Source organism: Myotis myotis, unplaced genomic scaffold, assembly GCF_014108235.1.
Source record: "Myotis myotis isolate mMyoMyo1 unplaced genomic scaffold, mMyoMyo1.p scaffold_m19_p_51, whole genome shotgun sequence".
In the NCBI taxonomy this organism is placed as follows: Eukaryota; Metazoa; Chordata; class Mammalia; order Chiroptera; family Vespertilionidae; genus Myotis; species Myotis myotis.
Window position 1 is genome coordinate 72,855 of NW_023416359.1, and position 14,242 is coordinate 87,096.

General features: G+C 61.7%; 1 protein-coding gene across 3 annotated transcripts in view; it reads left to right on the forward strand.

Moving 5' to 3' along the window:
* The first annotated feature begins 1,504 nt into the window (after nucleotides 1-1,504).
* ANOS1 (anosmin 1) overlaps nucleotides 1,505-14,242 on the forward strand; it is a 54,871-nt gene continuing 42,133 nt past the window's right edge. For 2 of the 3 annotated variants that reach the window (XM_036311187.1, XM_036311186.1), the window contains exon 1: nucleotides 1,505-1,797. In XM_036311187.1, coding sequence (XP_036167080.1) covers nucleotides 1,594-1,797 — 204 coding nt within the window. In that variant the 5' untranslated portion in view covers nucleotides 1,505-1,593. The remainder of the gene's footprint in view (nucleotides 1,798-14,242) is intronic. The other variant, XM_036311185.1, reaches the window with a different exon arrangement.

Consider the following 14,242-nt stretch of genomic DNA (forward strand, 5'->3'; position numbering starts at 1 on the left):
CACGTGACGGCGGACGGGTAAGCTGGTGAGCTGGCGGCAGGCTCTTGGGTGTAAGGCAGTAGCTGCAGGTGGTGTGGAGTGGGGAAAGGATTGCACACTGCAACTTGCAAACAAACCCCACGCACTGCACAAAGAGGCCTGAACTCAGTGCTGTGTCCATGAGCAGGCTGGGTGCCCGGGGCCCTGGCTGTGCCCACGGAGGCCCTGGGAGGTGTGTCCCCCATGAGGCTGGGTGCCCTGGGCCCTGGCTGTGCCCACGGAGGCCCTGGGAGGTGTGTCCCCCATGAGACTGGGTGCGCTGGGCCCTGGCTGGCCCACGGAGGCCCTGGGAGGTGTGTCCCCCATGAGGCTGGGTGCCTGCTGGGTGTTCACGGGGTCCCTGGGCTTGGAACCTGGAAGCCCTTCTGGTTGGGAATGGGGAGACTTGGGTCAGTTGTTCCACATGGACTATGGGGGTGCGGGGCGGGGAGCATCCATCTTGTTAGCTCGATTGTGCTGCATAAACACCCCAGGCCCAGGTCCGGCCTCCAGGCTCACCTCCTGCTCCCCCTGGGCCTGCGCCTGGCCTGCCAGGGCTCAGCAGTGCCACTGCCCGCGGAGCTGGGTGGAGGGGAGACGGTGCCCAGGGGGGACGTGTTACACATGCCCCTGGCCCGTCTCCTGCACGGCCCTGTCTGCAGGGGGGACATGCGTGGCGAACAAGCTTCGGGGAAGATCCCAACAGACGTTGGCAGCCGTTTCACTGCTGAAAGGCAGAATGGAGGGGCGCGGGGCAGGTGCCAGGGGAAGAGGGGGCTGCGGACAGATTCCTGGTGTGAATAACTCGCTCCCATGGGCGAGCGGCGCTTCTAGAAACCACACCTGGGGAAGCAGGTGTGGGCCCACTTAGCGCACGCCACGGGCTGTGTACTCAGGCCCCTTTCCAGGTAATCATAAGGGAAGGAGGGGGGCGAAGGCAGGCAAGGAGGGAGGGAAGGAGGGGGAAGGAGAGAGCAGGGCGGGGGGGGGGGGGAGAAGGAAGCAGGAGGGAGGGATGAAGGGAGGGGAGAAGGAAGGGTGCGGGAGGGAGGAAGGAAGAAAACCTGGACCCTTTCCAGCCTGGCTCAGCCCGTGCCCACCACCTGGGGAGGCAAAGCCAGACGCGCAAGGTGTGGACGGACGCAGTGGGGCCCCTAACCCCCCTTCCCGAGGCCGCAGCTCCCGGCCCAGGCCCGGGCGTGTCCACACCTGACGTTGACCTGGATGGCGGGGCAGGAAGGAGCGAGCGCGGCGGGTGGGGTAGCCTGCGTGGGAGGCCGAGCCCCCCGGAGACGAGTGCGCGCTGGGCACCCATCACCATCGCCCACCCTTTGCGCGCGCCCAGGCTGGCAGCCCTTAGACCCGCCCACCTCCCGGCCCCTCCTGTCACTCACTCTCCTCCCAGCCAATGGCGCGGCGTCTGTCACCACCTCCCCGCCCCCGAGGCCGCGCGGGGCGGGAGGCGGGCGGGGAGCGCCGGGGCTGGAGTTGAATGATTGAACTTTGCAGCCGAGTCGCAGCGCCGCGCGGTCCCCGGCGGAGCTGGGAGCCTCGGCCCCGCGCCCCACCGCAGCCATGGTGCCCCGGGCGCCCGGCGCGGCGCTGACCCTCTGCCTCTGGCTGGCGGCCTGCGGGCGCAGCCTGGCGGCCGGCCCGGGGGCGGCGGCGCGGCGGCTGGACGAGTCGTGGTCAGCCGGGAGCGTCCCGCGCGCCCGCTGCGCCTCCCGGTGCCTCAGCCTGCAGCTCACGCGCCTCTCCGCCTTCTTCCAGCTCTTCCAGGTACGGAGACGCGCCGGCCTCCGCCGCTGCGGGCGCGCGGGGACGCACGGGGGCGCACGGGGGGCGCACGGGGGCGCGCGCCTCGGCCTCGGCGCCCAACTTCTCGCCAGCGCGGCCGGCAGGTCCGCTGTCCCTCCGCCTGGACTTGCAGCCCGGGGGCTCGGACCCTCTTTCCAGCCGCCTCCCGCCGCGGGAAAGAGAAGCCGGGCTGCAGCCCGCCTCCCCAGCTGCCTTCCCCCGGCGGCCAACCGCGGGCGCTGTCTTTGCGGAGGGAGCGCAGCCCGGCAGATTCCGACGGTGGGCGTGTGGGGTCGGTAGTTTCCCGGGACTGCGGCGCGCGCGGACCCGGCGCTGGTGGCGAGGCGGGGCCGGGTGCTGGGGGGGCGGGGGGGCGTCGGCGCCGTGGGCGCAGCGAGCGAGGCGGGAGGCGGGGGGCGCGCCCAGGACCCGCGAGACGTGCCCGGCGCCGCAGGTGCCGGCGGGCCGATGCTTGAAGCCTCGGGGAGGGCACCCCGGCCGAGGCGCGTGGGGCCGGGCGTGGTGGTGCGCGCGCCCCCGTTCCGAGCCCCAACGCTTCGGGGTCTTGTCAGTGAATTCGGAAGAGATGGAGGGGACGCGGGGCCAGAGGGGCGGCGTGCGGATGCTCCCAGCAGATCCGGGGGCCGTCATTATCCGCCCACCCCCGAGGGTGCGGAGCGTGTGTGAGTGTCTGGGGGGCAGGTGCAGGGGAAAGCGCGCTGGGCACAGTCGCGGGACCCCAATGGGGACCCTGGCGCCGGGTGCGGGGGCGCACGGCCGCCGCGAGGGGCTGGGCGGAGGCGCACCGCGCAGCTGCCCGCCCCAGGGCCCCGAGCGTGCGCTCTCTGAGCCCTTGCTCTCCTGCGCCCATGGCCTCCATCTGCCCTCGCCCCCGCCCCCGCCCTCACCTTCCCACCTGTTGTCGGGTCCGGCTTCTCGCCCGCGGAGGCCGGGAGGAGCCGGGCAGAGGCGGGGGTGGGGGTGGGAGGCCTCTGCCCTGAAGATACAGGCTGGCCCCAGCCAGGGTGGCTCAGCGCGCGCCTGCAGACGGAAGCGTCCGGGGTTCGAATCCCGTCAAGGGCACTTTCGCGGGTTTGCGGCTCCAACCCCAGCCCTGGTCGGGGCGCCTGCGGGAGGCAGTCAATCAATGTCTCTCTCTCACGTCGTCGGCGTTTCTCTCTCCCTGTGTTTCCTCCCCTCCCTTCCACTCTCCCTAAAAATCAACAATAAAATTTCTTTAAAAAGGAGGAAAAAATCCACTCCGGGTGGAAATTCCCTGTAGGATTTTAGGAATTTGCCGGAGTGTGCGGCTCTGTTTCTTCTCCAAGAAGCAACACGTAGCGGTCCCCCTGGATGTGGGGGAGGGATGACCGAGGCCCCCTCTCCCGCGGCGGCGGCATTCCTGGAGGGCTTCCTGGAGGAGGCGCCTCCCCCGCCACCAACCTGGCTCCGACCCCGCCCCGCCCGCCCGCCCGCCCGGAGGGTCACCCACGCTGCTGTTTCAACCACAGAAAAAAAAAACAAAAAAACAAAAAACGCCACAAAACAGGGCCGCGCGCTCCCTCCCCGGGAAGAAACAGTCTCCTTTTCTCTCTTGCTGCTTCTTTGTGCGGAGCCGCCAGCGGCCGCAGCGCGTTTGTTCTCCAGTTTCAGCGCCCGGAGCCGCCGCCGGTGAAACCAGGGCAGCGCCCTGAAAGGCTCCCCTTGTGGGCTGTTGGCGGGGTTTCCCTCGGAAGAGAAACTGCTGACAGCGCGCGCGCAGCGCCCGGGAATCCTGATCACATTTTAATTAGCTGCCCGCGGGGCAGGCAGGCAGGGCTCGGTGCCCGCACCTGTATCCCGGCCCACTTACCCGCATGGCACCGGCACACGCTGCTTGCACATCGTCACGCTTTCCTGCTCCCCCCCTTTTCTTTTAAAAAAAAGTTTTATAGATTTCAGAGCGGAAGGGAGAGGGAGAGAGAGAGAGACATCCATGAGGAGAGAGCATCATGGACCCGCTGCCTCCTGCACGCCCCCCCCCCCCTTGGGGAATCGAGCCCCCAGCCCCTCCCTGGTGCAGCTGCCTGCGGGCATGAGGATGGGCGAGAGGCCAGTTCCCGGGAACACTCGGACGCCAATGACTGGCCACCCACCAAACACAGCAGGTGCTGGCAGCGGGCGGGGGCGGGGGCGGGGGGTGAGGACAGCAAGCGCTATATTCTGGGAACCATCAGCGTGGGCATTGCCCGCCCAGGCCCTCCAGGCACCGCGCCCAGGTCCCTGCAGGCGGCAGAGGGTGACAGAGACCTGGGGCGTGGAGGCCTGAGCAGGGAGAGGTTGGGCGAGGCCTGGGGTGCCGGGGGCGCCAGGGAGCGGGGAGCCAGGAGCCGTGCCTGGGAAGGCGATCGGGCGCCATGTGACCTGAGGCTCCAACACCCACCTGACTTCACATACCAGACTCAGAGGGGAAGCCACTGAGGGCCTCAATCTGGGGGGGATGGAGCCCGAGCCCCGGGCGCAGGTGCCCTGCTGAGCACGGGCCACGGCACTGGTTAATGCCGGCGGAGCTGGCGTAGTGGGTGCTGTACGTCTGGGGCGCAGAGTTCGGGGACAGGGCCGGCCCACTGGCATGGTGGCTCTGCATGGCGCCGCTCATCATGTGCCAGCCTATGATGCTCACGTGAGCTCCCGTGGCACGGACCTGGGCCCACATGGCACTGACCTGGGCCCACATGCCACCGACCGGCTCTATGCCATTTCCTCAAACCACTAGAACAGCGGTCGGCAAACTCATTCGTCAACAGAGCCAAATATCAACAGCACCACGACTGACATTTCTTTGGAGAGCCAACTTTTTTGAACTTAAACTATATAGGCAGGTACATTGTTATTCACTGAATGAGGGTGCTCCCAAGGCTTAGGAAGAGCCACACTCAAGGGGCCAAAGAGCCGCATGTGGCTCGCGAGCCGCGGTTTGCCGACCACGGCCCTAGAAGGTGAAAGGAGAGGGAAAAGGGCGAGATCTTGCGGAAGACAGCCCGTCCCTGTTAAGGCGACTCTCCTTTCGCTGGAGAGGGACTCCCTGCCCTGTGCAGGCTGGGGGGTCGCCGTGGAGACCACGGGGGTGACAGCGGCCAGCTGAGCCTCGGACCTGGGGGGAGGGCCACCCCAGTGTGGACTGGCACGCCCGCCACTTGCTCCTTCCCGGCCTCTGCTTCCTCAAAGGCGGCTCCAGAGCTCTGCCTGCCCCCAGCGGCCAAAACGCCGTGGTCCAGCGACACCGTGGAATACTACGCAGCCGTGAAAAAGGAAGAACTCTTACCGTTCGCCACAGCACGGCGGGACCTGGAGGGTATCACGCTGAGCGAAACGAGCCGGTCGGAGAAAGACACGCACCCCACGACCTCACTCCTGCGTGGAATCTAAGTAACAACGTAAACTGATGAACAAAAACAGACTTTCTTTTTTTTTTTTTTTTTTTTTTAATATATTTTATTGAGTTTTTACAGAGAGGAAAGGAGAGAGATAGAGAGTTAGAAACATCGATGAGAGAGAAACATCGACCAGCTGCCTCCTGCACACTCCCCACTGGGGATGTGCCCGCAACCAAGGTACATGCCCTTGACCGGAATCGAACCTGGGACCTTTCAGTCCGCAGGCCGACGCTCTATCCACTGAGCCAAACCGGTTTCGGCCAAAAACAGACTTTCAACGATAGAGATTGAAAAATAAAATTGCTTGGCCTGCACGGAAGGGAGACGGTGCAGCTTCTTTACCAGGACAGGGAGAGGCGGGTGGGACCTCGGGAAGCTACATGCAGGTGCTGGCAGCCTCGGGTGCCCCCGGGCCCTAGAGAGGTATTCGTGGTGTCCCTGGGGTGGCGAGGCTGCCGCTAGACAGGGAGGCTGCGCCCAGCGGTAATTGGGAGCTGTTTGTTTTGGCAAAAGGGAGCTAAGCCGCCAAGGAAAAGCAAGCAAACAGTTAAGATGTGCGAGGCCCCAGGTCAGCCTGGCTCGAGGGTTTGTGGGGAGTGCACTCAGCCGGGACGTGGCCTCGCCTGTGAAGAGGTGTCTGCGGGCGAGAGGCCAGGTGTTTGGGGAGCCCGGGGGGGGGGGGGGGGGAGGAAGGGTGTGGTCGGGTGAGGGGGATGGCGGGGGGAGGGAGGGAGAGAGGCCACCCTCAAGCTCAAGCTTGTGCTGTACATTCGCGGCTGGGGCCTCTGCATCCCCGGACGCGTTCGTAAGAACTCCCGAATTTGACCCAAACTGCACATGAGGCCACTCATGGCCAGTTTCTGTGTTTTTCACACAGTGCTTCTCCTTGAACATGAGTTAAAAGTCAGTCTTATTGTGTCCGGCCAGCGTGGCCCAGTGGTTAAGCGTCGACCTGTGAACCAGGAGGTCAGGGTTCGATTCCTGGTCAAGGGCACAGGCCTGGGTTGGGGGTTGAACCCAAATATGGGGCGTGCGGGAGGCAGGCAGATCCATGATTCTCATCATTGGTGTTTCTACCTCTCTCCCTCTTCCTTCCACTCAGAAATCAATAAAATATATATCTACATATCTATAATAATAAAGCATAGTATGCCAATTAGACCGGATGAAGCGTGCAAAGACATCATTCCAGAAGTCCTTCCAGATGACCTTCCAGATGAAGCTGCGGCAGTGGGGACTGAGGCAGAGGCGGCTGCCATGGGGCGGAGGCCAAGGCAGAGTGGTTAGGGGCGATCAGGCAGGCAGGCGAGTGGTTAGGGGCGATCAGGCAGAGGGGTTAGGGGTGATCAGGGAGGCAGAGGTGGTTAGGGGTGATCAGGCAGGCAGAGTGGTTAGGGGTGATCAGGCAGGCAGAGGGGTTAGGGGCGATCAGGCAGGCAGAGTGGTTAGGGGCGATCAGGCAGGCAGAGTGGTTAGGGGCGATCAGGCAGGCAGGCGAGTGGTTAGGGGCGATCAGGCAGGCAGGCAGGCGAGTGGTTAGGGGCGATCAGGCAGGCAGAGTGGTTAGGGGCGATCAGGCAGGCAGAGTGGTTAGGGGCGATCAGGCAGGCGAGTGGTTAGGGGCGATCAGGCAGGCAGGCGAGTGGTTAGGGGCGATCAGGCAGGCAGAGGGGTTAGGGGTGATCAGGGAGGCAGAGGTGGTTAGGGGCGATCAGGCAGGCAGAGTGGTTAGGGGCGATCAGGCAGGCAGGCAGAGTGGTTAGGGGCGATCAGGCAGGCAGGCAGAGTGGTTAGGGGCGATCAGGCAGGCAGGCGAGTGGTTAGGGGCGATCAGGCAGGCAGAGTGGTTAGGGGCGATCAGGCAGGCAGAGTGGTTAGGGGCGATCAGGCAGGCAGGCGGGTGGTTAGGGGCGATCAGGCAGGCAGAGTGGTTAGGGGTGATCAGGCAGGCAGAGTGGTTAGGGGCGATCAGGCAGGCAGGCGGGTGGTTAGGGGCGATCAGGCAGGCAGAGGCAATTAGGGGTGATCAGGCAGGCAGGCGAGTGGTTAGGGGCGATCAGGCAGGCAGGCGAGTGGTTAGGGGCGATCAGGCAGGCAGGCAGAGTGGTTAGGGGCGATCAGGCAGGCAGAGGGGTTAGGGGCGATCAGGCAGGCAGAGTGGTTAGGGGCGATCAGGCAGGCAGGCGAGTGGTTAGGGGCGATCAGGCAGGCAGAGTGGTTAGGGGCGATCAGGCAGGCAGGCGAGTGGTTAGGGGTGATCAGGCAGGCAGGCGAGTGGTTAGGGGTGATCAGGCAGGCAGGCAGGCGAGTGGTTAGGGGCGACCAGGCAGGCAGGCAGGCAAGTGGTTAGGGGCGACCAGGCAGGCAGGCGAGTGGTTAGGGGTGATCAGGCAGGCAGGCGAGTGGTTAGGGGCGATCAGGCAGGCAGAGTGGTTAGGGCCTATCAAGCAGGCAGGCGAGTGGTTAGGGGCGATCAGGCAGGCAGAGTGGTTAGGGGCGATCAGGCAGGCAGAGTGGTTAGGGGCGATCAGGCAGGCAGGCAAGTGGCTAGGGGCGATCAGGCAGGCAGGCGAGTGGTTAGGGGTGATCAGGCAAATAGGCAAGCAGTTAGGGGCGATCAGGCAGGCAGGCGAGTGGTTAGGGGCGATCAGGCAGGCAAGCAGGCGAGTGGTTAGGGGCGATCAGGCAGGCAGGTGAGTGGTTAGGGGCGATCAGGCAGGCAGGCGAGTGGTTAGGGGCGATCAGGCAGGCAAGCAGGCGAGTGGTTAGGGGCGATCAGGCAGGCAGGTGAGTGGTTAGGGGCGATCAGGCAAGCAGGCGAGTGGTTAGGGGTGATCAGGCAGGCAGGCAGGTGAGTGGTTAGGGGCGATCAGGCAGGCAGGCGAGTGGTTAGGGGCGATCAGGCAGCCAGGCAGGTGAGCGGTTAGGAGCCAGCAGTCCCAGATTGCAAGAGGGCTGTGTGGGATTGGGCCTAAACCGGCAGTCGGACATCCCCTGATGGGCTCCAGATTGTGAGAGGGTGCAGGCTGGGCCGAGGGACCCCCGCCCCCCAGCCCCCCTGCACCGATTTCGTGCACCGGACCTCTAGTATATCTACATTTAAAAAGTCAGTCTTATTGTAGAACGTTTTAAAAACACATTGGAAAACACTTGCGGCCTTCTTCACGTCCATTTTGCCCCGTCCCGTTAGAGGACAAACGCTGTGTGTATATTTATATAGTTTATATATTTTAAAACGTGTGTGTGTGTGTGTGTGTGTGTGTGTGGAGGCCTGAATTAAAAAGTTAGCGCTATGGGTGCAGATGCTCACACCTTAGAAGCGTCACCATGAACGCGTCCGTGGTGATAGTTCTCTCGAATGGACTCTCGCGAGTTCATTGCGTCAGCTCCCCGTGTGCATGTCCCCGTGCGTGGGCGCGGACGTGAGGGTTGGGGAGAGAGGCTGAGGCGCGTGTTACTGGCACGGCGGGTACTGACCTAGAAACGGGGGCGTTTCCTTGTGCAGTTGGCGCTGCTTTCCCGAAACCTGACTCTTACATGGTTTTGCGGGTGGACGGGGGCGTGAAATGACAACCGGTGAAACGTGTCCCTGTTATCCAAATCTTTAAAAAATATATACCATTAGCCCCGGCCGGTGTGGCTCCGTGGATAGAGCGTCAGCCTGCGGACCAAAGGGTCCCGGGTTCGATTCTGGTCAAGGGCACGCACCCTGGTTGCAGGCTCCTCCCTGGCCCAGGCCTCGTCGGGGCGCGTGCAGGAGGCAACCCGTCGATGTGTTTCTGTCACATCCATGTTTCCCTCTGTCTTTCCCTCTCTCTTCCATTCTCCCTAGAAATCCATGGAGGCCCTGGTTGGTGTGGCTCAGTGGATAGAGCGTCGGCCTGCGGACTGAAGGGTCCCGGGTTCGATTCTGCTCAAGGGCATGGACCTGGGTTGCGGGCACCTCCCCAGTGGGGGGTGTGCAGGAGGCAGCTGGTCGATGTTTCTCTCTCATCGATGTTTCTAACTCTCTATCCCTCTCCCTTCCTCTCTGTAAAAAAATCAATAAAAAATATATTTTTAAAAATCCATGGAAAAAATATCCTCCAGTGAGTCGCTTCCTCTTTGTGCCAATCAGATACATCCCTGGGTCTCCCCGGCCCAGGCCAGTGTGCGGCCGCCGCGAACTGGTCCAACGCCCGCTCCCGACATTGCCGTTCTCTGCACCGGCGTCTTCGGAAAAAGTGGGGTTTCCTTCGGATTCGCTGAGACAGTGAAAACAGATCCAGGGCAGGGCTCGCTGCTGAGGGCAGAGGGAGGCCAGCTGGCCGGTCAGCTCAGGGCAGGGGTGAGGGGGCCTCCATGCCCCTGACCATTGCCTGGGACCGGCTCCAGCAGGGCTGTGGCTGAGACACCCCTACCAGCTCCCCCGCCTCCTCTCCTGCCTGCCCCTCCCCTCCCCGAGCTGCACCCGTACATCACACGCACACACCCAGCCGCCTGCCTTCAGGGGCGCCTGACGGGGTCACACGTGTGTGCTTGCGGTCAGACAGATGCACAGGGCACAGGCCCGGGTTGCGGCCTCCATCCCCAGTAGGGCGCGTGCAGGAGGCGGCCGATGCGTGATTCTCTCTCATCATCGATGTTTCTCTCTCTCTCTCCCTCTCCCTTCCTCTCTCAGAAATCAACAAAAACATATTAAAAAATAAAATAAAGAAGTCACACGACATCCGGGGATCGCAGCCTTTACTTTAGGCAAACGGCCATAGAAAAGTTAAAACAAAGAAAAAAAAACAAGTTCCTCCTCACTGTCGCGCCCCGCGACCGCCCGCTGCCGCCATCTGAAATCCGCGGCTAATTCCCAAACAAGTGACAGCCCCCCAAGTCCAGAAACGGAGACGCAGAGTGGGGAGGGCATCCGATAAGGCGGGCAACGTCCGTTCCGCCCGCGATTCATCACTTTCCAGGCCCCCATCCGTCATCCCGGCGTCCGTCCGTCCGTCCGTCCGTCCGGGGGACAAGAGCAGGGGCCGGAGTTCGTTGCCGCGTGCGGTTCAGGGATGTTTCCTCTGTTTCCAGTTCGCACCTTCTTTCCTGCTCCCCTGTCATAGTCTGCAGCTCCGGTCACTGATGTTGGGGGCACGCCCACTGGCCTCCTGCATGCCCCCTGCTCCTCCTCCTCCTCCTTCTCCCTCTCCTTTTTATTTTTTAAATAAAGAAATATATTTTATTGATTTTTTACAGACAGGAAGGGAGAGGGATAGAGAGTTAGAAACATCGATGAGAGAGAAACATCGATCAGCTGCCTCCTGCACACCCCCCACTGGGGATGTGCCTGCAACCCAGGTACGTGCCCTTGACCGGGAATCGAACCCAGGACCCTTCAGTCCACAGCCCGACGCTCTATCCGCTGAGCCACACCGGCCAGGGCCTCCCTCTCCTTGTTCTCCTCCCGCACACGCCCCCATCCCAACCAGGGCTTGGGATCGAGCCTGCAACCCAGGCCCACGCCCTTGACGAGGAATCGAACCCGTGAACCTTGGGGTTTGAGCCCCCGCCACCGGGGCATGTCCCCCGGACTGGGAATCCAACCGCGACCCCCTGGTGCATAAGCGGCCGCTCAACCCCTGAGCCACGCCGGCCGGCCTGTAGCCCGCTGTTGGTGCCACGGTGGACATCTGGTCGACCTACTCCTGCTCCGGCGTCCTGCCCGACGGACGGACGGACGGACGGACGGACGGCTCACACAGAGACGGAGTCACAGACTGTGCCTGGCCAGCCGGCCGCAAGGGGCTTGCCTCCGGAGCTGAACGGGGAGGAGGACAAGGCCAAGTTTATGCCGGGGGCGGGGGGCGGGGGGGACTGGTTACCATCAGAAAAGGGGGAGCAGGGAGTCGGAGGCGGTTGCCACGACAACGCCGTGGGAGCCGGGATGCTTTTCAGTTTCTCCAGTGGCCGGGAAGGGCCGCGACGCCCCCTGAAAACCGTCCTTGTCTGGTTCCCATGTCCCCCCTCCCCCGCGAGTGGGGCTGGTGGGGCCCTTTAGAGCGAGGACTCAGCCTCTCAGATCTAAACTCCGACCCCAGAGGCCCGTGCTCACTCCTGAGGCTGGCGGCCCTCAGCAGACGCCATGCCCACATACGTCATCCATGCGTACAAATGCCTCCTCTGTCCCCCGTCTCCCCCTGCCTCCCCTCCTCCCCTCCCCCTCCCCCTGCCCTGCCCCTCCTCCCCCTCCCCTCTCCCTCCTCCCCTCTCCCCTCTCTCTCCACTCGGACACTTGGCTGGTGACTCCAGAACAGGGCCCACACGTCTGGGAGGCCCTTTTCCCACGGGGCCGGAATCTGCGAGGCAGTGGGGACCGTCGCCTCCGCGGTCGTTTCTGCGTTTCTGTATCCGGAATCGGGAGATGACGTCCTCGCAGCTGCAGGGGAAGGAGGGAGACCGCCGGACAGAGTGTGTTCACAAGCGTCACCTGGACCACGGGCAAGCGCGGTCAGAGGGGGGCTGACCGCACGGGAACAGACATCTGTCCGCAAACTCACCTTCCTGTTACTCAGGAGGCGTGAGCTTGGATAATACACAATCCTGCATAATAAAAGGCTAATATGCAAATCGGCCGAACAGCGGAACGGCCAGTCGCTGTGACGTGCACTGGCCACCGGGGGGCAGACGCTCAATGCAGGAGCTGCCCCCTGGTGGTCAGTGCGCTCCCACAGCCAACCGCCCGGGGGCCCTCTCCCCAGCCAACCTCCCCTGGCCCGGATCAGCCAGGCTGAGGGACCCCACCCATGCATGAATTTGTGCACCGGGCCCCTAGTATTTAGATATGTATACATCCATCTGAATACCATCTCTATCTATCATCTATCTATCTATCTATCTATCTATCTATCTACATGTCTGTCTATCTATCTATCTATCATTCTATCTATCTATCTATCTACATCTCTATGTATCTATCTACGTATCTATCTATGTATATATGTATCTATCTACACATCTATCTCTCCACATATCTACCTATCTATCTATCTATCTATCTATCTATCTATCTATCTATCTATCTATCTATCTATCTATGTAGATATGTATCTACCTACCTATCTACATGTCTATCTATCTCTATCTATCAATCATCTATCTATCTATGACTCTTCTTACATGTTCAGATTTCTTCTTTGAAAGAATAAACTCCAATATGCCCACCCACCCACCAACGGATTGCACCACAATATCCTCTTTCGCACACAACATGGGCGTTTGGAAAGCTGCTCCCTCATGCCTCCCCCCTGAGATGCAGGAAAGCGTGAGGCACTTGTGTCTGTAAAATGCAACGAGGAAAAACCCCGCTTCCATCGTTGCCAGCCCTTCGTTTGGTTTTTGTTTTGTTGATTTTTAAAAATACATATTTTTATTGATTTCAGAGAAGAAGGGAGAGGGAGAGAGAGAAACATCCATAAGGAGAGAGAACCACGCATCGGCTGCCTCCTGCACGCCCCCTACTGGGGATCGAGCCCGCAACCCGGGAACCGAACCCTGACCTCCTGGTTCCTAGGTCGATGCCCAACCACTGAGCCACACTGGCAGGCCGGGCCCACCTCCCTGCCTGCTGCCTCTTTCCTTCCAAACGTCGGCTAGGGCTTGGTCTGTTCTTTGTTTTTACTTATTCGGGGGACGGTCCTGACATCCTGGCCCCTTAGAGCTTCTCTGCTGAAGCAGGATGCCTGACCAGAGCTCGAGGTCCTAGCTGGATCGCCTCTGTAAGGAGGCCAGCCCGCCAGGTCCTACGCTGTCCCTTTGGCTGGGACACCCCCCTGGTGCTCGGGGTCCCGCTGGGAGCACGTTGTCCTGGGAGCTGATGTCTTCGTGGGCGAGGTCTGTCCCTGGCCGGTGACTGCCCTGTCTCCGCCATCGCCCTCCATTCATCACGTCCACCCCAGCGACCGCTCATTAAAGCACGTTCCCCCTGGAAGTCCGCAGGAAGGTAAGGCAGAGCCGTGATGAATGGGCCGACCCCGCTAGCCCGCGGCCAGCACGACGCGCTCCCAGGCCCCCCGTGGGTGTGATTAATCGTCCCGCACTCTCCAACCGACACCACATACATCAGCGCCAGGAGGAAGCACGCGTCGCCGGGAAGCAGGGTGACAGAAATCCCATTTTTCACACAAATTCGGGAAAAACGGGGGTTTCTAGCCATTCTTTCACCTGCTTACATCCCCCACTCCCCATGCAAATGAAACGCAACGCGTCTAAATCTTGACTCTCGGGCCTCTAGGGGTCGAACAAGGTGGGAGATTTCGCCCTAACGTTAGCCTGGCATTTATGGCGTGTATTCCAGGATATGTTCCTAAAACTTTCTGCAGAGCCTGACCTAGGAACCAGGAGGTCAGGGTTCGATTCCTGGTCAAGGGCACCTGCCCGGGTTGCAGGCTCGATCCCCAGCAGGGGGCGTGCAGGAGGCAGCTGATCCGTGATTCTCTCTCCTCGCTGACGATTCGCTCTCTCTCTCTCTCCCTCTCCCTCCCTCTCTGAAATCAATGCAAATATCTTAAAAAAATACTCAGAACAAAGGGGCCCTGCCAGCGTGGCTCGGGGGTGGAGCATCGGCCTGTGACCCAGGAGGTCAGGGTTCGAGTCCCGGTCAGGGCAGGAATGTCACGGAGGACTCCCGGGGGCTCCGTGTCCCGCCGTTGTGCTTTATGAAATCGAGTCACATATGACCTTCCCTCTGATACTCCCAACACGTTGTCCTTGGAGCTGATGTCTTTGGACGATGTGTGTTTCTCGTTTGGCGTCTCATTCGGTCTGGGTCCCAGGTGTCTCATTTGGTCTTGGGCCTTGCAGTTATTTTGGGGAGAGTTATTAGAGGAGTTAGGGAATGAGCATCAAATGCCGGCAGGTAGAAGGTCCCCTTTGCTACGTATCTAGTTACTAGAGGCCCAGTGCACGAAATTTGTGCACAGCTAGGGGTCCCTAGCGGCTGCCGGATGCCGGCTGCTGGCCAGGGCCTTCCTTCCTTCCGCACTGCC